General features: G+C 44.1%; 1 protein-coding gene across 2 annotated transcripts; it reads left to right on the top strand.

Annotated features, from left to right (window-relative positions):
* Window positions 1–11,162: 11,162 nt before the first annotated feature.
* Window positions 11,163–25,825, top strand: LOC121851894 (dipeptidase 2-like). Of its 2 annotated transcripts, XM_042345980.1 has the most exons (11): window positions 11,163–11,231; window positions 11,888–12,102; window positions 13,113–13,236; window positions 13,681–13,810; window positions 13,920–14,061; window positions 15,068–15,137; window positions 17,629–17,805; window positions 20,039–20,126; window positions 20,445–20,520; window positions 21,383–21,518; window positions 25,438–25,825. In XM_042345980.1, the coding sequence occupies exons 2-11, from the start codon at window positions 11,942–11,944 to the stop codon at window positions 25,639–25,641; spliced, it is 1,308 nt and encodes a 435-aa protein (XP_042201914.1). In that variant the 5' UTR covers window positions 11,163–11,231; window positions 11,888–11,941; the 3' UTR covers window positions 25,642–25,825. The 2 variants fall into 2 exon arrangements, with proteins under 2 accessions (XP_042201914.1, XP_042201915.1); XM_042345981.1 differs by lacking the exon at window positions 11,163–11,231 and having other exon boundaries at window positions 11,839–12,102.
* Window positions 25,826–27,076: the final 1,251 nt, after the last annotated feature.

Below are 27,076 nucleotides of genomic sequence, written 5' to 3'. Positions count from 1 at the left end.
CAGCACAGACTGGTTGGATCTGATGCCTTGTTTTCCATGATGTAGATTCTTTGTAGCTCAGGGGTCAAATGGACCAATACAATTGAGCCACACAGACAAGAAGGTTGTAGATTTGATCCTTGGTCTGTGTAGAATTAGTCATTGATAATTAGTCTATGCTGTGGGAGTAGGAGGAGAAAAATGAGCCAGGTGTCTGCTCTTCACTCCTGTACCAAAGGAGCAGTTTTTGGAGTCTTACTAAAGGACCAGTTTGATGATGTTAATAGCAGCGTGGAGAGAAAAACGTTGTCACCTTAAAACATAAGTGGAGTCCTGTAGCTCAGTGGTTAGAGCACTTGCTTTGCAAGCAAGACACCTGGGTTCAATTCCAGGCAGGGCGAAACCTTGGGCAAGTTTCCTTACTCCACACGCCTAATAATAATCCCTCCAAAACCCCAAACAATAATAAATTGGTCATTTTCAATCTACGACTGTTTGTGGGACATTGCTGTGCGCAATTGGCTGCCGCGTTCGCCCACAAATATACAGTCAATTCACTTTACAGTATATTCTGTGAAGCGCTTTGGGACGTCCTCCCGACGTGAAAAGCGCTATATCAAATGCAAGGATTATTATTATTATTATTATTATTTGTAAATCTTTGCATTGCTCCACTATGTAATACGAGCAGCTGTGGTACTGCCGTGTGCATGTTGGTGGCGATCCTGAGCTGTTTTGTGCCGAGGTTCCTGATCCATCCTCGTCTCTGTCTTATTAATTCCGCAAGTTCATTAAAGACGAAAAGAGGCGCTTAAAAAGTCTGGATCTGCTGTACTAAGATTATCATTCTAAAGTAGCGACACATTTATACCCATGCCCTCCTGCTGAGAGGATCTAGGGAATGTCATGTTAATGTGATTGCCTTTTTGGGTGAAATAAAAAGTATCAGAAGTAATAATAATCCTTGACGCTAGAAGACCCCAGAAAGTGAAATCAAAAGCTCTCAAATTAACATGTCACAGCAGTAAATAATAGGAACATCCCAAAGGTATCTGTTTATTGTGGTACTGTAGCTTTAAACAACATTGTTGTTAAGAGCTGCCTGCAGCCCCAATCTTTATATCTTGCAAACTTCCCTTTATTCTTACGAATGCAAACCACAACACTACGCATCAAGCTGAAAAATGATTATAATCATTTTGCACCTGCTGCTGCACTTTCAGACAGTAATTCCGCAAGTTCATTAAAGAAAAGGCGCTTATAGAGTATAGAGTATTGGAGTCCTGTAGCTCAGTGGTTAGAGCACTTGCTTTGCAAGTGAGAGACCTGAGTTCAATTCCAGGCAGAGGGCGAAACCTTGGGCAAGTTTCCTTACTCCACACAGAGCCTAATAATAATCCCTCCAAAAACCAAAAACAATAATAAATTGGTCATTTTCAATCTACGACTGTTTGTGGGACATTGCTGTGCGCAATTGGCTGCCGCGTTCGCCCACAAATATACAGTCAATTCACTTGGCAGTATGTTCTGTGAAGCGCTTTGGGCCGTCCCCCCGACGTGAAAAGCGCTATATCAAATGCAAGGATTTTGTTTTTTAGATGGACTATGGGAAAACATTCAGTGGATCAGATGTGGGACACCGCTGTGCACAATTGGCTGCTGCGTTTCACCCACAAAATACACAGTTAGCTCACAATTTGCAGTATGTTTTGTGAAGTTCTATGAGACGTCTCAACGACGTTACTTCCATTACCTCTGCAACTGTTGGAAGTTGGTGTGATGATAAATCGCCAGCTTCTGACTGGTGATAGAGGTAATAGGGGGCAGGAGCAGTTCTGCTTGCATTTTATTCACAGGGTGCGGTTCCACGGTGGGGCTCGTTCCCGATCTACCATCCTTTTATCTACAATGCGGCTCAGATTGAGTAGAGCAGCTGGAACCAACTGAGCTCCCCATAACTAAAACTAGCAATCAGATACCATTAAGCAGAATACATCTGCATAGAGAGAGCTACCCTTTGTCGCAGAACAATACGTGACCTAGGCTACCCTGACCTCAGTCTCCATGCTGTGCTCCACACATCAATTTCCATAAAAGGTTACACAGCAACAGGTTTAATCATTAAGAATGATTTCCAAATACGACTCATGACGCACAACTGCTTTTTAAAGGGATTTCTAATATAAACGGCTCAAAGTTAGCAAAAACAGTGGAAGAGTACTTCAGAGTAGTATTAAAAGTCAGTTGCTGAATAGTTAACGCTCTTACCTCTGGGTCAAAAGGTTGTGGGTTGAAGGCCCATGTCAGAACTTGACTTGCAGTCGGGGATGACCCTCCAGTGAAGGACTGGGGGGGCTGAGGGAAGAGGGTTCCATTGATGAGGTACTAATCTGGAACTGAATACTGAAAGAGACAGTTGAATTTATTGCAGCAAAGAATAAATATTTAACATGATGCTTGAAGGGTGCTTTTATCATAGCACATTCCAAACAACAACTTGCATTTATAAAGCACCCTTCACGCTGGAGCACTTAGACATTAACCATTTCTCATGCATATTAATATTATGACTGATCCCATAAATTCACCTGTGGTTGAAAGAGAGGGCTGCCTAATGTTGATTGGGTTTGTCCATTATTTTGTAAGAAGTCACCATTTTCTACACATGGAGATTGCAAGGCATCTTGGTAAATGCAGTTGTACATAAATGCAGCTTTTAGGTCCCTGAGCTGTTTATATTATGCGCTTAAATTACAAAACCAAAAGTTTGCTTGCATTTAGTGCATGATGGAGCCTGAATCAGGAACTAGTCCAGACAAAGTTAGAGGCCTTATGGGAGTAATAACATTTACATTTCACATTTAATATAGCACCTTATAGCACCAAATCGTTCTTCTACTCCAGGATAATCCTGGAGGCGAAGGACAACCCCAGGCTACTGTTCTCTACCACATCCCGACTCCTCCGTCCCCCCCGCCACCCCGCGCAGGTCATCTCCTCCAACCTTCACTGCGAGGAGATGCTGGATTTCCTTGAATACAAAATCAAGGGAATTCGCTCCGCGGTCACTTCTCCTCCAACATCCACCCACCCCCCACTCCTTCCCTCCCACACTCCGACTCCTACCCATCCTCCCCTACACACTTTCGTACCCGTTTCCCCACCCTCTGTCACCAAACTCATCCTATCCCTGAAACCCATCACCTGCTCCCTTGACCCCATCCCCACTCCACTCCTTATCTCTCAGCTCCACCTCCTTGCCCCACATATCACAGACATCATCAACCTGTCCCTCTCCTCTGGCTCTGTTCCCATTCCCTTAAAAACTGCCACCATCACACCCACCTTGAAAAAACCCTCCCTTGATGCGTCGCAGCTATCAAGCTATTGGCCCATCTCCAACCTCCCCTTCCTGTCCAAGGTCCTGGAACGAGTTGTCGCCTCCCAACTGCGCTCTTTCCTCTCCAACCATTCATTATTCGAACCTCTTCAGTCGGGTTTCCGTGCTGCCCACAGCACAGAAACTGCCCTGGTCAAGGTCACCAATGACATCCTGCCCATCTGTGACCAGGGCTCCCTCTGCCTCCTCGACCTATCGGCAGCATTCGATACGGTCGACCACGCTATCCTCCTCCACCGCTTGTCCTCCCACCTAAACCTTCAAGGCCCTGTCCTTGAGTGTTTAGGTCGTACCTCTCCCACCATCTTCACTTTGTCTCCACAAATGGTTTTTCCTCCGGCCCCACACTGTCTCGTGCGGTGTCCCTCAAGGCTCTGTCCTCGGTCCCTCCTCTTCACCCTCTATATGCTCCCCCTCGGTGACATCATCCGCAGACATGGGGTTAACTTCCACATGTATGCGGATGACACCCAACTCTACCTTTCCTCCTCTACCCTCAACTCCACGACCACCGATGTCCTGACAGCTGCCTGTCCGACATCGAGTCCTGGACGAGAGATAACTTCCTCCAGCTCAACGTGCGTAAAACTGAGGCCCTCCTGATTGGCTCACGTCAGCGCCTCCGCACCTCAGGCGCTGACACCATCAGCATCCAAGGCTGCACTCTCAACCTCTCAAAGCCAGTCAGGAACTTCGGGGTTCTATTCGACCCTGAGCTGTCCTTTCTTCCTCATATCCGCGCCACAACTGGCATCGACTTCCATCACCTCCGGAATGTCACAAGACTACGGCACTACCTCACCCCTCACGCTGCTGAAACTCTGGTCCACACCTTTATCACCTCAAGGCTGGACAATGGGAACTCTCTCCTCGTCGGCCTTCCCGGCACCTCCCTCCACAAGCTGCAGGTCATTCAGAACTCTGCAGCTCGTGTACTGTCCCGCACCAGGCTTCGTGACCACATCACTCCCACCCTCGCTCGCCTCCACTGGCTCCCCATCCCCCAGAGGATCGAATTCAAGATCCTCATCCTCACCTACAAGGCCATTCACGGCCTCGCTCCCTCCTACCTCTCCGACCTACTATCCCCCTACCTACCCGCCCGTACCCTCCGTTCCTCTGGCTCCGGTCTGCTCCACATCCGCCGCCCCAACCGCCCTACCATTGGTGCCGGGTCTTCAGCCTCTCAGCCCCGAGGCTCTGGAACTCTATCCCCCAGTGCCTTCGCCGCTTCCTCCCTTTCCTCCTTCAAGGCCGGTCTGAAGACCTTTCTCTTTGACCGTGCCTTCAGCTCCCCTCTCGACTCTCTACCCCCTCCTCACTCCCTCCCTTCCCTCCCCTCACCCTGACCATTTCCCCCCTCCTCGCTCCCTCCCTTCCCTCCCCTCACCCTGACCATTTCCCCACTCCTCGCTCCCTCCCTTCCCTCCCCTCACCCTGACCATTTCCCCCCTGCTCGGGTCCTGACCCAACTGTACAGCGCCTTGGGATGTCCTCCCGACGTGAAAGGCGCTCAATAAATGGAATCTTGTTGTTGTTGTTGTTGTTATCACTTATAAGGAAGGAGGAAGGATTGAGCTCCTGGCAACAGCTTTGCCTTCATCCTTCTGTTGACTGAGATTGGTATATCAGTACCTCTGTTCTGAGAAGGCAGAGATACTGGAATACAAAGCTTGTGTGAGCACTTGGCCACTAGGCTCAGACTGGACTAGCCCAGGTAGTCATGACCTGACTTGCTCAGGTGGTCGTGATGACCAGTAACAGGTCCACATTGTCCTTTGACAATTTGGGGCCAAGAGAGTTTCGGGGGTATAAGGGCTTGTTCTGCAGGGACAACCCTCATTCCCTAGTGGAACGTGATTTGGCCTAATTCAGTTAAAGGGGGTGAGCAGGGCCTAACCTCGCTCACCATTAAAAAAAACTTAAATGTAGTTTTACACACACAAAAAAGTTAATTTAATACCAAATCAGTTTTTACAAAGATCACACAACGCAAAATTTGCCCGTGTTAGCGATTGACGTCTGATAGAGCCCAAAGCAAGAAGTAATTTGGAAAACAACAGAACCCAAAACAACAAGAAGATTATATTTGTATAGCGCCTTTCACATCGGGAGGCTGTCTCAAGGCGCTGGACAGAGTACAGCATTTCAGACAGGAGCTGGCGTCAGGGGTTTGTTTGTTTATTTTATTCCGTGCAGAAAAGCAGAACTGAAATCAAACATGACAGAAGACCACAGAGAAAGTTGTGAAACTCACTGCCAGGTTCTAAGCTTGAAACCAAAAGCAACAGTGTTTAAAAAGAAATTTGGTGCACACATGAGTGAGAAGCAAATACTATGAAGAGGCTTAGGAGAGGAGAACAGGAGGGGTGGGGCTTGTGTAGAGTAATAATACTGGTACAGAGCTACAGTGTAGAATGGTTGAATCGTGAGGAAATCGAATCGCAATTAACTCATCTGAACCGGGAAGCATGATTGATCTTGCTGCCTCTGTTTCACAAATGAAAAATGACCCAAGGTTTTCACTCCAGAGGCCTGGTTTAAACATTTCAGACCACGCAAATCTTCCACCTTGCCTATGGTCACCTCCCCTTTCTCCACATCAAACTACGACATCGTTAAGTACTCTGAGATGCTACCCTACATGAACAGCACTATATAAATACAAGTTATTGTTGGAAAAGTTTTAAATGCCATCTTAATTTAGAAACAGTTGTTCTTCAGTTAACAGCTTGTGGTCACAGCGTCTTGAAGCCGGTATGGATCTTTTGATTGAAACTATGATAAATAATGCTTTAATGCCATATTACTGCTTTCACCTTCTCCTGATTGATGTTAACATTCCCATGTGGTAGTTTGGATATTTTTTAAACAAGGGAAATCATTTCAAATTAATCATTGTTGATTCCTTCCTTGCATTTGATGTAACACTTTTTACATCTTCAAGACGTCTCAAAGCGCTTCACAGAATATACTGTCAAGTGAGTTGAAAGTATATTTGTGGGTGAAACACAGCAGTCAATTGCGCACAGCAATGTCCCACAAACAATCGTGGATTGAAGTGACCAATTTATTGTAATTTTTTTCTCTTGACGAATTATTATCAGATGTGTGGAGTAAGGAAACTTGCCCAAGGTTTCGCCCCTGCCACGAATCAAACCCAGATCTCTCGCTTGCGAGGTGAGTGCTCTAACCACTGAGCTACAGGACTCCACGATAGGTTTATATAATTTGAAAACAGAGTTACATAACTCTACAACAACAACAACAAGATTGCACTTATAGAGCGCCTTTCACGTCGGCAGGACTTGATTGTTTTATTCTAAGGCAAACTCTAAGGCTTGATTGCTAAAGGAACATATTTAATAAAAATCAAGATCTAATAAATTGGTGGAACAGGATGGGTGGGCTAAATGGTGTTCTATCCCTGTTTTCCTATGTTTCTTTGTTCTTTCGAGCCCTCTGAGATGCTAACCCACATGAAGGGTGCTATATAAATTCAAGTTGTTGTTGTATTACTTATGTGCAATCAATCCAACCATGTGATAACTTTGACTGCAATGTTGTAGAATAACATCTGGTTGTGCTAACTTAAGGGGCCCTTTTTAATCAGGCACAATGCCTGACCCTTTGGTAGTCTCTGCCTCAATTCCTCCTCCTTGCCCCCTCTTTGTCCGTCTGAAGACTTTCCTCTTCTACCATGCTCATGGTCACCTCCCCTTTCTGGTATCAAACTACGCTATTGTTAAGCGCTCTGAGATGCTAATCTGCATGAAAGGCGGTTGTTATTGTTAAATGCAAGTTGTTATTGTTGCAGACAATACTGTCAGACATCAGATCCTGGGATGAAAGCTAACATTTACAGCTGAACATCAAGACCAAAGCCCTCCTGATTGGCTCCGGTCAGTGCCTCCACACCTCAGGCACTGACAGCATCACCATCCAAGGATGCACACTCCACCTCACTGAGCCAGTCCAGAACCTTGGCGTCTTGTTTGACCCCCAACTGTCCTTCCTACCCCACACAGTGCCATGACCTGCTCTGCTTCCCCCACCTCCGCAACATCACCCAGCTCCGCCACTGTCTCACACTGCAGGCCACCAAGACCCTCATACATGCATTCATAACATCCAGGATTGACTACGCAAAATCTTTGCTTGTCGGCCTCCCCAATTCCTTTCTCCATGGGTTGCAGATCATCCAGAACTCTGCAGCCCATGTCCTCTCCCACACCAGGCTCTGCGACTCGATCACCCCCATCCTCGCCCGACTCCTCTGGTTTCCCATCACACAGAGAATACAGTTCAAGATCCTGGTACTCACTTTCAAAACCCTCCATGGTCTTGCTCTCCCCTATCTCTGAAATCTAACCCCTACCCACCTACCTGCTCCCTCCGCTCAGAAGGCTCCAGCCTGCTTTATGTTCCCCACCTTGCCTGTCCCACCATTGGCGGGCGGGCCTTCAGCTACTCTACCCCCACCCTCTGGAACTCCATCCACAGTCCCTCTACCTCGCCACCTCCCTTGCCTCCTTCAAGACCAGTCTCAAGACCCTCCTCTTTGACCGTGTCTTCGGTCACCCTCCTTCACCCCCTGCTCTCCACACTCCTCAATCCCGACCCCCAGCTCAGGTCCAAAACACTGATTGTCCAGCGCGTTGGGATGTCCTCCTAATACAAATGTAATTTTGTTGTTGTTGTTGCTTCCTACACCTCTCAAGTGCTGTAACATTATATCCATTCCTCGTCTTTAGTTTCTCCCACATCCTATATCATTCCTTGGGAAAAAAATGGCAATGCTTGGAGTAGAAAAAGAGAGAGAGATAACAGTAGAAGAGATGGTCAGGAGAAAGTTTCTTTCATTAAAATAAAACAATAATAACAACCTTGGATTTGATATAGCGCATTAATCTGGATATCAATTCTGGAATTTATAAATTGCTGAGCACTGTTTGTACTGGCTGAAGGAAAGGCATCTCTTGGTAAAGGCTAATAACTCAGTGGAAAAGATGTCCTGAAACTGCCGAGAGGCATGTACAGAAACAATGTCATTATTTGCAGATAGATAAATGGAGACCTACTCCATAAAGAATGTTTGAGAGCATTACAGAAATAGTTTAGCATAGGGTATGTTTACAGAAGGTGCTTATATGACTTTTGTGTGAGTAACGGAGCCTTAAACAATACCATGTGCTCCACTGAGATGTTTACTGCCAGTAAGGGCTGCTCACAATCCTATTCTACATCATGTCTATTTGACTCTGTAGAACACAGAGCAGGTGTCCACATGAAATCCTGTTTGGCCAGCTCCCAGGAGGTAGTCAGAAATAGCTTTGATTGTCTGACCCACAGAGTCTCTCAGGCCTTATAAAGAAATGTACGATAGCAAAGCTGAAATCATGTGCTTTGCAGGGAATTATGAATTTACATAACCTTTCATGTAATCTGTATATTTTCCTCCGTAATTCTATGTGATTGTTCATCTGCTACTGCAAGGAAACATGCCATTTGGCCAAGCTAGTGAGTGCTTGTGTTTATACTCCACATAAACTCCCTACCCCTCCTTATCCCTGCTCCCATACATCTCTATTTCCTACTCCCTTGTGCCCCACCTGTGGTACAATACACTGGAATGCCACCGCACTGTATCGTGTCATCCTGAACTGTCATGACCAGATCTAGAATGCTGCCACCCCTGACTTGCCCTGGAGACGGATCAGTGAAATATCCACTGTGGTGAGACTTGTGTGAAAAAAAACCTTGAATTAATTCAGGATTCAGAATGATTGGCAAAAGCACACATTACATTATTGCAGCAAAAATAAGATAACTGTATGTTCACTGAATCACTTTCCTAACAGGACCAAACACTTCCAATATGTCCAGTCAGTTAGATCCTAATTCCTGGAAAAATTGTGGAGTCCTGTAGCTCAGTGGTTAGAGCACTCGTTTTGCAAGCGAGAGACCTGAGTTCAATTCCAGGCAGGGCGAAACCTTGGGCAAGTTTCCTTACTCCACACGTCTAATAATAATCCCTCCAAAAAACAAAAACAATAATTAAATTGGTCATTTTCAATCTATGACTGTTTGTGGGACATTGCTGTGCGCAATTGGCTGCCGCGTTCGCCCACAAATATACAGTCAATTCACTTTACAGTATATTCTGTGAAGCGCTTTGGGACGTCCTCCCGACGTGAAAAGCGCTATATCAAATGCAAGGATTATTATTATTATTATTATTAAGTGATGTGAAATGCTTGCCTAATTTCCTCTTGTAGCTTATGGGTTGCAAGAGTGGGTGAGGAAGTAATGATGTGTACAATTGACCGGAACAGTTGTTTTTCGAGGAGTAAATGTCAAAGGCAGGAAAGACGCTGACAGGAAACATTGTGAATACTGTTGTCAGGTTTGTCCCCAATGGAAAAACTGCCCCGTATTTCTCGTTTGGTTTCATGTACCAACACGAATAGGACTTCTGTCACTGAGCCAAGAAGCTACACTGCATACACGGCTGGAGCTTTTAGCTGCTATTAGCAGTCTCTCGCCTTCTCTGCCAAGGATCAAGGTTCATTTCGTGAGATGAAAAGGGAGGAATGAAATGAAACAACAAACAGACAAAGACAACAAATCACATTTGTATAGCGCCTTTCAAGTTGGGATGACGTCCCAATGCTCTTGCCCTGGGATGTCCTAAAACAAAGATGATAAACGAAAAACAGGCAAATAAAAGTTTTAACTTGCAGAGGAAAAATGACAGAATGTTGAAATGCAGCTGAATAATAGATTAAGTTAACTTTCTTGACAATGATTGCTCACCAGAAGACAAGTAAGTTCCAACGTATTGGAATAGGTGTACCTTAGTTTACTGAAATAAAATTGTTTTCTCATGCAATAAGGTTGGAGCCCAACCAACAGAAAGAGGAGCTAATCGTTTGCGCCCCTTGAATGTCACGTGTAAACCATGCACAGTGACTCCACTTTAAGTAAAATCCTGTGAAGCACTTTGAGACAACATTGTCATTAATTCATTATGAAATGATTAAATATTAAACAGCTGACGATTTCACTAGACAGTGAAATGTGTTTGTTCTGCAAATTTGTCCTACAAAATTCAGAGGAATGCACAACATTAGTTTAAGAGTTTACGCAAAACTACGCTTTATAGATTCCGGGTTTCACAATCAGCAAAATCATGAGGTGCGTACTTGCAGATGACTTTGCGAAACTAGTTTTCATTAAAGATCTGTTGCATTTAACTGAAGTCTGCAAGTCATACATTGTTTTATTTTGGCTGAGTTATATTGTGGGGCTGACGTGGAGGATGTTGTGGGTGTTCTACTGTCAATTCACCGTGGGGGAGGGGGTGGGGGGTGGGGGGGGGGGGGGGGTGGAAATGATGTCAAGTTTGTGGTTGAAAGTTAGGCAAATACTAGCCTAAGAGTAGTCCAATATGATGGGTCGTCTAACTGTGGCTAATTTAAGTTGGTGCATTGGAATCTGTGTGTGTGTGTAAAAAAAAGAAAGGTCTTCAAAAGGATGGGTTGGGTGGGAGACAGAGAGAGAGAGAGAGAAATACGTTTTTGCAGGTTTATATTGAAAAAATATGTTAAAAAAAATTGGCACCCGTTCAAACCCATGTTTCCACCACGCAGTGCAACAAATACACCCCTAATTGGGCGTTATTCAACGCAATCTGCCAACCATCAACCCAAGGCTCCGTCCTTCCCCTTTGCTCACACAGCAGAGAAGCAACACAGCACAACTGACTTACAGACAGACAGACAGACAGACAGTGACTGACTGACCGACTGTCCCAGCTGGAGGACAGCAGCACAGCATCCATCACAACAAGGTATTTAGTAGCAAGCCCTGGAAGAGCAGCAGAAAGTGAAGGGGAAAGCAGTCATTTAGCTCTTTACATTTTTGAGCGACCCATACAAGGAATCAGATTTTTCCTGTCTGGCAGGAGGTTCATTTGTCGTTCGAATTATCATTTGTCACTTTCCCAACTCAGCTGGAAAAGTCGGTGCCAAGTGTATACAACTGACCAATGCAGATCAGGGGTGGGGGGGCTGGGGGTCAGAGCTGAGCTCAGGGGAGAACTAGCACTTGGGTGGTAATAGCTGAACTTCAGATCCCCCCCTCCCCCACCCCTTCCCCTCAATTTAGGGTGAAAAATAAATCAACTCAGTTGTTTAGGTCACTATCCTGTGACTTCAGCCAAAGAGAAAATGTGCAGCTGTCAGATGAGATCCCACACTTGCTGTAACTTACTGACTGACTCCCACTGTCTAGACTCATAGCTGAAGAGTGGTCAGATAAGTGAGGTACAGACTGGATTTCTGAGTCTAAAACCAAAGATGATAAGGGTTTTAAGGGATAAGTATTGTGTGTTGTCATCGACTGGTTAATTGGATTCTTGTTTGAAGCAAAGAGAAATAGAATTGAATGGTGAAAATGCTCTCATCCAGCAGTCAATTACTGAGTGGCTGTCATTTCTATTCTTAGCAGTGAGATAAAAATCAAAGAATACTAATTCTGGGCAAGGTTTCCTGAAGAAAAATGATTTCCTGGACACGGTTCCATTTGAAATTGACTTTCAAGTGGAGAAAGGCATTCTTGGGATCATTTCTACTCCTGGTGCTTTCTACCAAGTTGGTGTCCTCGACCGATGAAGGAAGAAAAGCTTTGCAAATAATGGAGCAAGCACCTTTGATTGATGGGTATGCTTTCCATTTTATTCCATTTTAGACCATTCGCTGTTTTAAAATAAGAGAGAGCAAAATAAGAAAGATTTTCGTATTCCTTACTCAGATAAATTGTGTGAGATGTTGGAGTCCTGTAGTGTAGTGATTAGAGCACTCGCCTCGCAAGCGAGAAGACCCAGGTTCGATTCCTGAGCGGGGTGAAACATTAGGCAAATTTCCGTACTCCAAACATCTCTATTTACCTAGCAGTAAGTAGGAACCTGGTTGTTTCTATGATAAAAATCTATCGACACCAAATTGTGGAACATCGCAGAACACAAGGATCAATGTTTACTGATTTGTATTGAATCTATTGAGCTACAGTTTCTAAATAAGGTGTGCTGTTTACTTGAAAATCACCTAATTGAACGCCTCTTTATTTGCAGAACCCCTGAATATGTAAAACTAAGCACCAGATGAATAATAATAGAAAACTCTTGATTACTGCATGTAGCTTTAATGTACAGCTAATTTCAATTTGTTTTTACAACTGCATTGCACAATCCTGTTTTGTGTCAGAAAGGAAGTTGGCAATCCAAAACAAATGAGGGGTGTGAGTGTGTGGAATTCTTGCATAAGATTAATTTTAACTTCAGTTTAGAAATGAACTTCTTGCAACTGAACATTTCTCATGAATAATCCACACAAATATAATTTGAAGTGAACCAAATACTGTAGTGAAGGCAAAACTACTGAGGCAGTGCAGGTTCCTTCAATGAGCCACATGAGATAAGATTTTGGTCAGGCTTTTCTAAGGAGAGGATTGTACTGTTGTTTGCTGGCCTTGGGCTATTAACCGATTTAAAACGTCTAGATTTAGGAATATTTAGTTCTATGAGCAAAAGTCTAAGTATTATATCTTGCAATTTAAGATCAACGGCAGCACTCAAGAGTATGTTTTATGGTTAACAGACTTAATTCATACCAATTTAATGTAAGAGCAGCAGGATTTGAAATAAATTCAACGTTTTTCACTGTTCTTTTAGCCACAATGATTTGCCTCTGCAGCTGAGAAGATTGTACAAAGGCGTGAATAAGGCCAATTTGTATAATATGACAGGAACATGCACAAATATTGAAAAACTGAAGAAAGGAAAAGTGGGAGCCCAGGTATAGCGTTTGTTTTCTCAAAGTTTCTCTTAGCAAAAATTCTTGTATTTCATATAGTGCATTAGCACATCCAGGTCTCTCAAAGCGCTTCGCAGATTGTTTTCTGTAAATGGCTGTGTAATTGTTTGGGCAAATGTGGCAACGATGTCCCACAAACAGCCACAAAGTGAATGATCAGTTTTTACCCTGAAATTGGTGGTGGGGGAGGGGGGGAGAAATTTCCTCCTTTTACAATATTCTAAAATGGAATTAATTTCACCTTTTAATGTGGGAAGATATTGTCATATTGCTACTAGTCATAATAACCTTCGTAGTCCAAGACTGTGAGGGATAATAAAATTCCAATCACACAATCACAACCGCTACACTAGACATCATATGGGACATTTCGCCCCTATCCTGAATTCACTTGGTACATATTCGAATGTCTGCTTTTCTTTACAGTTCTGGTCTGTATACGTAATGTGTGTGTCTCAAAACAAGGATGCTGTACGTTTGACACTGGAACAGATAGATATCATCAAGCGCATGTGCAAAGCGTATCCAGACTTTGAGTTTGTCACATCATCAGATGGTACCAGTTCACAGTACATAACTCAATCTTGTTTGTCACTTTTGTGTTTCTGATTGTAACAAAAACAATCTGGATAAGAATTCTTATTCCTCACATTTTGTTTATTTAGGCATTAAAACAACTCAAAAGATAGCCTGTCTTATTGGTATTGAAGGTGGATTCTCTATTGACAGCAGTTTGGCAGCGCTAAGGATGTTTTATGAACTTGGAGTGCGCTATATGTCCTTGACACACAACTGCAACACTCCATGGTAAGGACTGTTCTCTGTGAAATACATTGTCAAGATATTTTTTTTCCCGTGGGGGAGGTAGTAGAGGAGGAGCTGAATTTTATGCCTTTTATATGATATAGCACTGATAATGGCAAACTCAAGCTACCTGTAATACCTGTAAAGTGTAGAAACTGTCTAATTGTAGGGAATCACAGTAATGGCCCACAAATAGTGACAAAGTAAGTGACCTATCCATCTGGAGGGTTTTTGGTTAGGACACTGGATAAACCAGCATCTCTTTATGAATCTTTAATGTCCACACGAACAAGCAATCAGGACCTCGCTTCAATGTCTTATTTAAAGTATGATAACACCAACCAGGTGGGGCTCTTTAAACACCTCAATGGACTGAGTATCAACATGGAATATCAGCTTCAAGTCATAACACAGGGCTTGAGCAGTTCCCTAAAGTGTTGTCAACTATGAGTCATACATACACTTTATCGCAATCTAACCTACTCAATCATCAGTAATCTTTACAAAATTATTTCTGTTCCAAGCCTTGCAATCCTAGGAAAGACATTTGCCAAAAAAAAAACGACCCGTTACAGTACATCCTATGAAGTGTTTTGAGACATCCTCTTAATAAGACACTATAATCAAATGAAGATTATTATTATCTAAAATAATCATGTCACTGTCAGCTCCCTTTGTATCTCTTTGTGTTCAAGCCTGAGGTGCTGCTGCAGGAATGAGATGGATTTGGTTAACAGAGAACCGGGGACAAATTGTGAGACTTTGTAGTAAACTATGATCATTTTGTCGTAAAATATCTCAACTTTTCACTCAATCTGAAAGGATCCTTTCACTTGTTCTTTATGCTGTAAAGGCAGCACTCGTGTGCAGTGATAGGATGAGGATGTGGTCACAAACGAGCAAGTCATTAAGTAGCAATCATTGCTTGTACAATTATTTGTGATTATCCTGATTTTCTGTTATGTGCTGATTGATCTGAAATAATGATCCACATTATTTACCATTCCAGGGCTAAGAGTGCTGTGAGGGAGCCCAATAATGAATACCCATTAATTACTAATTTAACGGATTTTGGCAAGGTAAGATTTTATTTTTGAAACTTATCCTCTTTGGGATTAACATCCTACGTCCAGGGCTCTGGCAAGGCAGCTGTGTAACAGCAACGCTTACACTCGTGCAAACGTTAATGTGTAACATTGGGCGAGTGCTAAGTAAAAAGTATCTAACTATCTGTCTCACTGTAAAAGATTTTGTGTTCAGCAGCAAAGCAGGTGTGGTTTTCTGCCTCACTCTCCATGCTGATTAGAATAAAGGCCAGGTACAACATATCCTCTAACACTATGCGGGTGGAATTTGTTCCATGATGTTATTTACATGCTTGAACAAAAACAGAGAGAGCTGGGAAAACTCAGCAGGTCTGGCAGCGTGTATGGATAAAGAAAAGTGATTCAACATTTTGGGTCCACGACCCTTCGTCAGAACTCAACATTCAACTCAACACCCTGCCTTCATCTCCCCTCTCGACTCTCTACGCACTCCTCGCTCCCTCCCTTCCCTCCCCTCCTCGCTCCCTCCCTTCCCTCCCCTCCTCGCTCCCTCCCTTTCCTCCCCTCACCCTGACCATTTCCCCCCTGCTCGGGTCCTGACCCAATTGTCCAGCGCCTTGGGACGTCCTCCCGACGTGAAAGGCGCTCTATAAATGCAATCTTGTTGTTGTGGACCCAAAACGTTGACTCACTTTCCTTTCTCCATAGATGCTGCCTGACCTACTGCGTTTTCCCAGCTCTCTCTGTTTTTGTTTCAGATTTCCAGCAACTGCAGTATTTTGTGTTTTATTTACATGCTCGTCTGATTATAATACTTACATCTATCCTTTTTTCTAACTTCCTAAAACACATTGTTTTATTTTCCAAACTGCTCTTGTTTGGGCTCCTGACCAGTTAGCGACAGTATATTTTTACGCTGATGAGGGGCTGGCAGATTTCTTGCTGATATTTACACAAATAGGCAACGTGTCCCTTTCTCACTGGAGCTGGTTATTGAGAGATGACTCTCATCACTATTTCTGGCTGCAGATTTTCATTCTGTTGGTACACCACAAACTAATTTTTACTAGATTAGGGGACGACTAGAACATGTTTTATCACTGATTTAAAATGGTTGCCAAAAAAAAGAGGGCAGATGCGGAGAATTTTTTTCACGCAGCAAATTGTTCGGATCTGGAATGCATTGCCTGAAAGGGTGGTGGAAACCGATTCTATAACAACTTTCAAGCGAGAAATCGATAGATATTTGGGGAGGACAAATTTGCAGAGCTGTAGGGAGAGAACGGGGGAGTGTGTTGAATTTGGACAGCTCTTTCAAAGAGCCAACATGGACACGATGGGCCAAAAGCCTCCTTCTGTGCTGTATAATTCTATGAAATGAAGTCAATGAGATTTAAGACAGAATTGGATGAGTATTTGAAGATAAACTATATAAAAGTGCAGGGAAAAAGAAAGGGTTTATGGACTAATGTATGTAGCTCTTGGTGACATCATCTGCAGACATGGAGTCAACTTCCATATGTATGTGGATGACACCCAACTCTTATCTTTCTGCCTCCACCCTCAACTCCAGGACCACTGTTGTCCTGACAGACTGCCTGTCAGCCATCAAGTCCTGGGCAAACTTCCTACAGTTGAATGTGAACAAGATTGAGGCCCTCCTGATCGGCTCACGCCAGCACCTCTGCACCTCAGGCTCTGGCAGCATCAACCTCCATAGTTGCACACAACTCACCAAGCTGGTCAGGAACCTAGGTGTCTTGTTCGACCATCAACTGTCTTTTCTTTCCCACATCCAAGCCATGACCCGCTCTGCCTTCCCTCATCTCCGTAACATCGCCCGACTCCGCCACTACCTCACCCCTCAGGCCGCTGAAACTCTTGTTCATGCCTTCATCACCTCCAGGCTCGACTATGCAAACGCTCTGCTTGTCGGTCTTCTGAACTCCTCCCTCCACAGGCTGCAGATAATCCAGAACTCTGCAGCCCGTGTCCTCTCCCGCACCAAACTCCGTGACCCTATCTCCCCCATTCTCGCCCGACTCCATTGGCTCCCTATCCTTCAGAGGATCCAGTTCAAAATCCTGGTCCTCACCTACAAAGCCCTCCATGGCCTCGCCCCACCCTACCTCTGTGACCTCCTAACTCCCTCCACTCAGCCGGCTCCGGCCTGCTCCACGTCCCCTGACCCACCCACTCCACCATTGGCGGGAGAGCCTTTAGCCACTCTCCCCCAATCTCTGGAACTCCATGTCCCACCTTAAAACCCTGCTCTTCAACCATGCCATTGGTCACCCCCTTCCCTTCCCCTCCCCTCCCTTCTCCCCCCCTTGACCCCAGCTCGGGTCTGAAATGCTATGTACTGTCCAGTACCTTGGGACTCCTCCCGACGTGAAAGGTGCTATACAAATGTAATCTTGTTGTAGCTCCAACAGAGGGTGTAGCAGCAGCAATGGCTCAATGTGTTGAAAACAAAGAGCTTCCTTTTGTGCCTCAATTTCTATCAATTTATTTTCACTTACAGGAAATAGTGCAGGAGATGAACCGACTTGGAATGATGATAGATCTATCACATGCTTCTTTGGAGACGGCAGAAACTGTACTTTCCATTTCCAAGGCACCAGTGATATTCAGCCATTCCTCTGCCTCTGCCATCTGCAACCACCCGAGGAATGTTCCTGATAAAGTCCTTAAAATAATTGTAAGTAATTTATATAACAGCGCAAATTAATTTGCCTTCTGCTCAGAAACAGTCCCTTATATTTCTTGGTCTTTTCAATAGACTTTGTTTATTTATTTAAAAAAATATACTTTGGTAACATTATAAAACAAAAACGATTAGCATTTGGATTAAATTCTTTTGGTGAAAATTGAAGTGCTGAGCTTAAAAGAGCCTCAACACGATGGGCGGTTTGGAAAAATTACACCTTGAAACTTGATCGGGGGACATCTGAACATAAATAAACCGGCACTGTGGGGAAAGACTAATCACTCCTAACATTTGCATTAATGGCCAGCGCATAATAACATTGACTGAGACTCAGGAGTCAGCTGCCTGCAGTCAGTCTAGTTTGGGGAACAGAGAGAGGAGGTGATAAGGGGTAAGGGTGTGAATTACTAAGTTTCACCACTATGGGGCAACAACAAGAAGAAAATTACATTTGTAGAGCGCCTTTCACGTCAGGGGGGACACATGCATGACCAAGATGTAAAGTGAAGCAAAAGACTAACTTTTACAGTGATGTTTTCCCTTAAATGGTTTGCAATTATTCAGTCTTGTGTACCAGCGAAACACATTTAAAACATGAAAACTGTTTGTGGGACACTGCTGTGTGTAATTGACTGCTGCGTTTCGCCCGCAAAATTCACTTAACGGTATATCCTGTAAATGCATTTGAGACGTCTCGAAGACGTGATAAGGCGCTATATAAAATGCATGGATTATTATTATTATTTAAAAGTTGCAGACTATGGCAAGTGGAAACACTCCATAGCAATTTCCTGCAGCTTGAATGTTTGCATCAAACAAATTACCGTCAGGCTCCTCAGAGCACCTCTTCAACAGGAACCAGCTGTAAAATTATGACTGAGAAAACACTTTAGAGGAGGAGGCAAGCACTTACCCTTTTTTAATGTTTCTTTTTTTTGCTTTGAGCAACAGCTTTGGGATCTCCAGGAAACGCAGGTAACACTTACTAAGAACTGAAAACAAGAAGTAAATTATTTGGTGCTTAACAGTGTTCTGGCAGTTTTGAACCCAAACCTCCACTCAAAACTCTTGCGTTTGTTTTTTATTGAAAGTTTCTGTGTAAATAGTAAATGAGAAACTATGTCAATTTAAAAGAGCCTTAAGTATTTGAAGAAATATTAATAGTCATAGAATGGTTCTGACTTTAGTTACTGTGGGAGACCATGACTGGAGGATATGTTAGGATTTCCGTAGTTTGAAATATGACTCGACAATCCAAATACGGTGTAGCAAGGTTTATTGTGACAAGAGTGAACACAATATGCATTAATAAGTTACTACAAATGTCTGACAAGTTATACTACCAATTTTTGAAGACAGTCACACATCATGGAACACCTTCCTTGTGATTCTTAAAGGGACCTCTCCACACTATCTCTCTCTCTCTGGAGCCTTCCTGTTCTTCTAAGCGTTCTCACCTAGAGTGCCATAGTTATACCCTTTCTCCAAGTGTCCTTCCTAGGGCCCCTCTACCCACTTCTGATACAGTCACGTACTCAGGTTAATCAACCATTTGGCTTGGTGCCAGCCTGACTGAGTCTCCACATGGTCTTCCATTTGTCCTGTCTAAGATAGGAGATTGATCAGTTTAGGGCTGTATCTGGTGCTTATTATTTTGTTATGTGGGATCATTGGTACATTCCTTTTAAGTGACTGGATATTTCTTATCAGTATCCTGGGATGGTACCAAAGTCCTCTAGTTTAAACAACTTGCTCAATAGTTGCTATTCTTGAGGGTTGCCTTTTCTCGCTTGGCAGGCCCTGTCAGAATCTAGCGACTTTTTGCTAAGTCGAGATCCCGGTACCTTGGACCTTTATCTCTGTGGGGCTTGTTGTTATTTACTGATAAGTGGTGACCTCCTACCCTTTTCCAAGGCTGTCTTATTACTCAGAGAAAACCAAATGTGTCCAATCTCATGTTTGCCACGGTTTCCTGTTCAATTCATTCGTTAACTACATTCGTTTAATGTTTCATTCTCATTAAACTACAACATTTATAATCTAACAGTTAGTTATGTTCTCGCCACAGGCAGCTCTTGGAGAACACTTCAACAGCTCAGAGAATAGTCTGGGACAAAGCAATCCACAAGTCCTCTGATACAGAAAGTGCAAGGCCATTGTAACATGGCTGATGCTTCCTTATGTTAACATTTCTACTGATTCAATGTTGTGTTTTTTTTTGCAGAAAGAGAAAAATGGTATAATAATGGTGAATTTTGCCTCTATGTTAGTGACCAAGGCTGATGTTCCTACTAATGTTATCAATGTTGCAGGTAAACCATTTAAGTAAAACAGAATAGCTTGGCAGTGACTATCCTTCAAATGAATGTTGAATGGGATCCCTGTAAGTTTGTGAATTATATAGTTGTGATCAATAGAAACAATTCAAGAATCTATCTAGCCAAAAGCTCATTAATTCACTTTAAAAGCGGTACATATTTGTTGAAACATTAATTATGCTTGATTTAAAATTTATTTATTAAAGATTTAATTTTACACCGACATTTTTAATGTATCGGAGGAAAAAGTACATTTGAGTCCATTGAGGCGTGCTTTGGAAAGGTGTTACAATTTTGTACTTGATGTTACAGATCATTTCGACCACATTAAAAAGACTATTGGATATGAATCGATTGGAATAGGTGCTGACTTTGATGGTGCACGGAGGTTTGTAATGCAGTGTAATTTGTTTTGGTCAGATGGGTGTCTGACACACGCGGAAACCCGTCACCATGCTTAAGAGTACCCAAACCAGAGTTCCATGCATCCCACTGATACATAGAAATTCCAGAGATATTTATTAAAATGGAATGCACTCTCTCCTGGATGCACGCAACCTGCTTACCTAATTACAGAAAGTTTGAGATGCAGGTTGGCAATTGGCTACCGTGTTTCGCCCACAAAATATACAGTCAGTTCACATTGACCTGAGTTCAATTCCCGGCAGGGAGAAACCTTGGGCAAGTTTCCTTACTCCACACGCCTAATAATAATCCCTCCAAAACCAAAAACAATAATAAATAGGTCATTTTCAGTCTACGACTGTTTGTGGGCATTGCAGTGCGCAATTGGCTGCCGCGTTCGCCCACAAATATACAGTCAATTCACTTTACAGTGTGTTCTGTGAAGCGCTTTGGGGCGTCCTCCCGACGTGAAAAGCGCTATATCATCAAATGCAAAGATTATTATTATTACAGTATATTCGGTGAAGCACTTCAACATCTCACAGATGTGATAAGGCGCTATATTAAATGCAAGGATTATTAAGTAGAAGTACCCGTTGTGAAGCCTCCTCTGCCTACAGGGTGCTAACAACAGGCCTACACTGACCTTCAGTGGCTTCCTGTGTTTGCCACAAATCCACCTCACTGCTTGATCCGGTGTATCCCCAGGAGCTCGGATCCATAAGGGAGGACTGTTTGGCACCATGGATCTTATATGCTAAAAACTTGGGAAATGCAATATATCTTGATCATTTCCTGTTCCATGTTGCTACTAAATATCTGATCAAATGGATGACATGTTCCAGGTATCCCAAAGGCCTTGAGGATGTGTCAAAATATCCTGCATTGATTGAGGAACTACTGAGGCGCAAGTGGACAGAGAAAGAAATAAAAGCTGTATTACGAAATAACTTCCTTCGTGTTTTTCAGAAAGTGGAAGAGGTAAGAAGAGCATAAAATATCAAATAATAAGTTTCATTTTGCATACCATCTTTTAGTTCAAAAGGACATCTCAAAGCTCTTCACAGGATTTACTGTAAATTGTAGTGACTGTGTATTTTGAGGCAAACGTGGCAACAAACTCCCTTCACTTTTCAAATACAGTTTTGGGGTCTTCAACCTAAACAGGCGGACAGGACCATGGTTTAATATCTCATCCAAATGAATCTACCTCCAATAGTTCAGCACTCTCTCAACACTATATTGAGTCGACTGAGTTCAAAGACTACGAGTTAAATATTTGCTTAAAATTAAAGTTTTAACAAATAAAACAAATTTGTCAAAGTCCCCTCATATCCAGATTTTAAAAAATTAAATGGCGATGTTAAAGTTGTCTTTTAGGCACTTTCTGGCAATCTGAAAATTTATTTTATGCTCTGTGATCAGTAAATCTACTCATGAATGTATAATAGAAGCTCAGTAAATATTTTCAATAAGGTTACAGCTAAGATGTGTTTCAAATAAAATAGAAGTTACAATTTGTCTTATCAAATAATGAGTAAATACATCAGCAGGTATAGTACTAAAGCACACAAACCTCAAGGTTACAACAACAACAACAACAAGATTCCATTTATAAAGCGCCTTTCACGTCAGGAGGACGTCCCAAGGCGCTGCACAGTTGGGTCATGACCCGAGCATTGGGGAAATGGTCAGGGTGAGGGGAGGGAAGGGAGGGAGGGGAGGGAGGAGGGGGGGAAGGAGAGGTCAGGTGAGGAGGGGGGAGCTGAAGAGGCAACGAGGCTCCAAAGAGAAAGGTTTTGAGACCGGCCTTGAAGGAGGAGAGGGAGGAAGCGGCGAAGGTACTGGGGGATAGAGTTCCAGAGCCTCGGGGCTGAAGGCCCGACCACCGATGGTAGGGCGATTGGAGCGGGGGACGTGGAGCAGACCGGAGCCGGAGGAACGGAGGGTACGGGCAGGTAGGTAGGGGGTAGTAGGTTGGAGAGGTAGGAGGGAGCGAGGCCGTGGATGGCCTTGTAGGTGAGGATGAGGATCTTGAATCGATCCTCTGGGGGATGGGGAGCCAGTGGAGGCGAGCGAGGGTGGGAGTGATGTGGTCACGAAGCCTGGTGCGGGACAGTACACGAGCTGCAGGGTTCTGAATGACCTGCAGCTTGTGGAGGGAGGTGGCGGGAAGGCCGGCGAGGAGAGAGTTCCCATAGTCCAGCCTTGAGGTGACAAAGGCGTGAACCAGGGTTTCAGCAGCGTGAGGGGTGAGGTAGTGCCGTAGTCTGGCGATGTTCGGAGGTGATGGAAGGCGGTGCCAGTTGTGGTGCGGATGTGAGGGAGAAAGGACAGTTCAGGGTCGAACAAAACGCTGAGGTTCCTGATGGCTTTGAGAGGTGGAGAGTGCAGCCTTGGATGCTGATGGTGTCGGCGCCTGAGGTGCGGAGGCGCTGACGTGAGCCAATCAGGAGGGCCTCGGTTTTTCGCACGTTGAGCTGAAGAAAGTTGTCTCTCGTCCAGGACTCGATGTCGACAGGCAGCTGTCAGGACATCGGTGGTCGTGGAGTTGAGAGTAGAGGAGGAAAGGTAGAGTTGGTGTCATCCGCATACATGTGGAAGTTAACTCCATGTCTGCGGATGATGTCACCCAGGGGGAGCATGCAGAGGGTGAAGAGGAGGGGACCGAGGACAGAGCCCTGAGGGACACCACATGAGACAGTGCGGGGGGTGGAGGAGAAGCCATTCGTCGAGACAAACTGAAGACGGTGAGAAAGGTACGACCTAAACCACTCAAGGACAGTGCCTTGAAGGTTGAGGTGGGAGGACAAGTGGTGGAGTAGGATAGCGTGGTCGACCATATCGAATGCTGCCGATAGGTCGAGGAGGACGAGGAGACAGAGGGAGCCCTGGTCACAGATGGTCAGGATATCATTGGTGACCTTGACCAGGGCAGTTTCTGTGCTATGGGCAGCACGGAAACCTGACTGAAGGGGTTCGAAAAGTGAATGGGTGGAAAGGAAAGAGCGCAGTTGGGAGGCGACAACTCGTTCCAGGACCTTGGAGAGAAAGGGGAGGTTGGAGATGGGCCGGTAGCTTGATAGCTGCGACGCATCAAGGGAGGGTTTTCTTCAAGGGGTGGGCGTGATGGTGGCAGTTTTTAAGGGAATGGGGACAGAGCCAGAGGAGAGGGACAGGTTGATGATGTCGGTGATATGTGGGGCAAGAAAGTGGAGCTGGGAGATAAGGAGTGGAGTGGGGATGGGGTCAAGGGAGCAGGTGGTTGGTTTTAGGGATAGGATGAGTTTGGTGACAGAGGGGGGGAAACGGGTACAAAAGTGAGTAGGGGAGGATGGGTAGCAGTCGGAGTGTGGGAGTGAGGGGGTGGGGGGTTGGTGGATGTTGGAGGGGAAGTGACCGCGGAGCGAATTCCCTTGATCTTGGATTCAAGGAAATCCAGCATCTCCTCGCAGTGAAGATTGGAGGAGATGACCTGCGCGGGGTGGCGGGGGGGATGTAGGAGTCGGGTTGTGGTGGAAAACAGTAGCCTGGGGTTGTTCTTCGCCTCCAGGATTATCCTGGCGTAGAAGGACGACTTGGCCGAGGCTAGAGTGGAGCGGTAAATTTTGAGGAGGTCCAGCCAGATTTGTCGGTGGACCGTTAGGCCAGATTTGACACAGGTGCGTTCAGCGGCCCGCACCTGGCTTTTCAGTGAGCGGAGGTGGGTGGTGTACCAGGGGGGGAGGAGCGGGAGTAGGAGACAGGAGTAGGTTACCAAATGTTTAATACCAGTACGTGCAGATTTAGCTGGCCTTAACCTTTCCAGGTTGGGAAAGTCACAATTCAGTGACCCATGTCAGTACTGTGCAGATGAGACTGTCAGCTAAAGACAGTGCCAGGTTTGTTGCTTTTACAACTCATTAATTTCCATTGTGCATTCACTATAGTAAGATGCTGCAGCTTTATTTTCCTTCCATTGCATGAGTGACATGTAATAACTCCTGTTCATGCACCTATGCAATTGGGTTAACACCTCTCCTCCAGCCCCCCCCCCGCTATAATTAAAGGACTTTTAATTAAAATTTCTTTCAAAGTTTCACGGAACATAGAGGAAAGCACATTAAATTCAAAGAGCTCCTCCATTGCCAGTATGAGGCATATGCAGCTGGTTAATTCTGTTCTAGTGAAATTACTTAAGAAAATCCCAGGGGAGTTTTGTTCTTATCTATCCAACATTGATGTCATTTTCCAAACTGTCTTGAGTTTTTGTTAATCACTGTTCTTGCTCCAATGATATTTGCTGAACACAGGCTATAATTAAACAGAGCATGTAGTGAGTGCATTGACTGCATAACTGCTTGTTGCTGCTGAAGAACAGAAAATCATGGCATACCTGTATTAATGTATATACAATTGGTGCAAACGGGCTTCTACCCACTGAAATCTTATCTTCTAGAGTCATTTAAATGCATATTTCAATCAAAATATATTAGTAACAAAACCTCTGAAATATCTAACTGAAATGGTGGATTGCAATAAATATTTGGATTTGTAATACTGCTTTATTACATCAAAATATTTCAAAGCACTTCATACTTCTTTGAAATATGGTGTCTATTTTTTTCCAGCAAATGCAGCAGCTAATTTGCACCAGTGATATCCCCTGAATATCAATGAGATGAGTGGCTAATTAATCACAGTTGGTGAATTTAAGAGAAGCAATATTGCCCAGGAAACTGGGAGACCTCCTTATTCTTTAAAATACCAAGGCATCTTTAATGTCCATCTGATTCAGTAGAATCGGTTCGACGAATCACCCAAAGAATGAGTGGGAGACCTACATTTTTTTAAAAAAAATTGAAGATAAGAAATAAGGTATTGTATTTTAAATTGCTAATAAATGTCTTCTTCTCCACAGGTGAGGGATACATTGCAGGATGTACAACCCAGTGAGGTGGAGATCGCTTTTGAGAATGTTAATCACGACTGTCACCTAGACCTCAAGAAAATCGCCAGGACAATGTCAAACGTACTAAATTCACAAAGCCGGATAACAGCTCCTAATCTTACTATTTTGTGCACAGTTATTATTATACCATATCTGTACATTTTAACTGGATAGTGAATCCAGTGTAAGATTCTGTATCTGCAAAGCTGATTGAAAGAAGACATGTAAGAAAATGAAGAAAACCCCACAACAAATTGGTAGTTAGAAAAATAGAATTTACAAATCACGACAGAATTATTAGCAAGATTGTTAAACATTTTGAAATAAATTTTCACAGAACTACGGCTCCGCCACTGCCTCACCCCTCATTCACACGTTCATCACATCTACAACAACATTTCATTTATAGAGCGCCTTTCACGTTGGGAGGACGTCCCAAGGCGCTGGACAATTGGATCGGGACTCGAGCAGGGGAGAAATGGTCAGGGTGAGGGGAGGGAGCGAGGATGGGGTAGCCTCAACTATGCCAACTCCCTGCTTGTCATCCTTCCCAAGTCTTCCCCCTTCAAGCTGTAGATCATCCAGAACTCTGCAACTCGTGTCCTATCCCACAACAGACTCTGTGACCCCATTAACGTCGCCCGGCTCCACTGGCTCCCCATTCCACAGAGGATAGTTAAAAATCCTCATCCTCACCTTCAAAGCCCTTCACAGCCTTGCCCCTTTCTACATGTAACCTGCTAACCTCTTATTGACTTGTCTGCTTTTTCTGCTCAACAGGCCTGCTCCATATCCCCCCGCCCGTCCTGCCCCACCGTCGGTGGTCAAGCCTTCAGTCTCTCCCGGTCCCCTCTTTGGAACTCCCTCGCCTCCTGCAGGTCTCAAGACCCTCTTCTTCTGACTGTGCCTTCGGCCACCCTCCTTTATCCCAAACCCCCCACCCGGGTCCAAATTGCTGACTGGGCAGCGCCTTGGGACGTCTTCCCAACGTGAAAGGTGCTATACAAATGTAATTTTGTGTTGTATTGTAAGATACATAGAGTTGCTGGATACTAATTAATAAATAAGGACCCATTGATTAGGACCAATGGAATGAGATCAGGACGGAGAGAAAGCAGGAAGGAGGGAGAACTGAGTGGAGGGTGTTGGGTGTGACTGTTGTATTGTGTAACTGGAGACCTAAAATAAGAGTGTTCTACACATTGTTGAGAACGTAACATGGTGTCAGAAGTAAAACTGAACGGATTTTGAAAAGACTATAAGATTAAACAGGGAAGAGAACGAGGGACAAAATGAGTGCTGGAGCAGCAGAGCTGGATGTAGGGACAAGATATCTGCAAATACCGCGATCATTAAGGCTAGAAGGTAACAAGAAATAATTGGCAAAGGTTTTAACGGGATTTTGAGATATTTGCCCTAGCTTCAAATGTGAAGGAATTGTCAAAAATACAGCAGTCGGCTATTTTCCTAAATGTGGCAGGAGAAGAAGCGAGGGTTACTTTGCAATTACGGAGAAAGATATGGACATGCCATTAGATAAGATGATAAAGGTCATACGTGAAAGATGCTGTGGATATAACAATGTCACAGTAGATAGATATAAATTTGG

The sequence above is a fragment of the Callorhinchus milii genome, unplaced genomic scaffold, assembly GCF_018977255.1.
Source record: "Callorhinchus milii isolate IMCB2004 unplaced genomic scaffold, IMCB_Cmil_1.0 Scaffold198, whole genome shotgun sequence".
Classification (NCBI taxonomy): Eukaryota; Metazoa; Chordata; class Chondrichthyes; order Chimaeriformes; family Callorhinchidae; genus Callorhinchus; species Callorhinchus milii.
The sequence above is the reverse complement of the archived record's forward strand: the minus strand, read 5'-3'. Positions and strand labels throughout refer to the sequence as shown.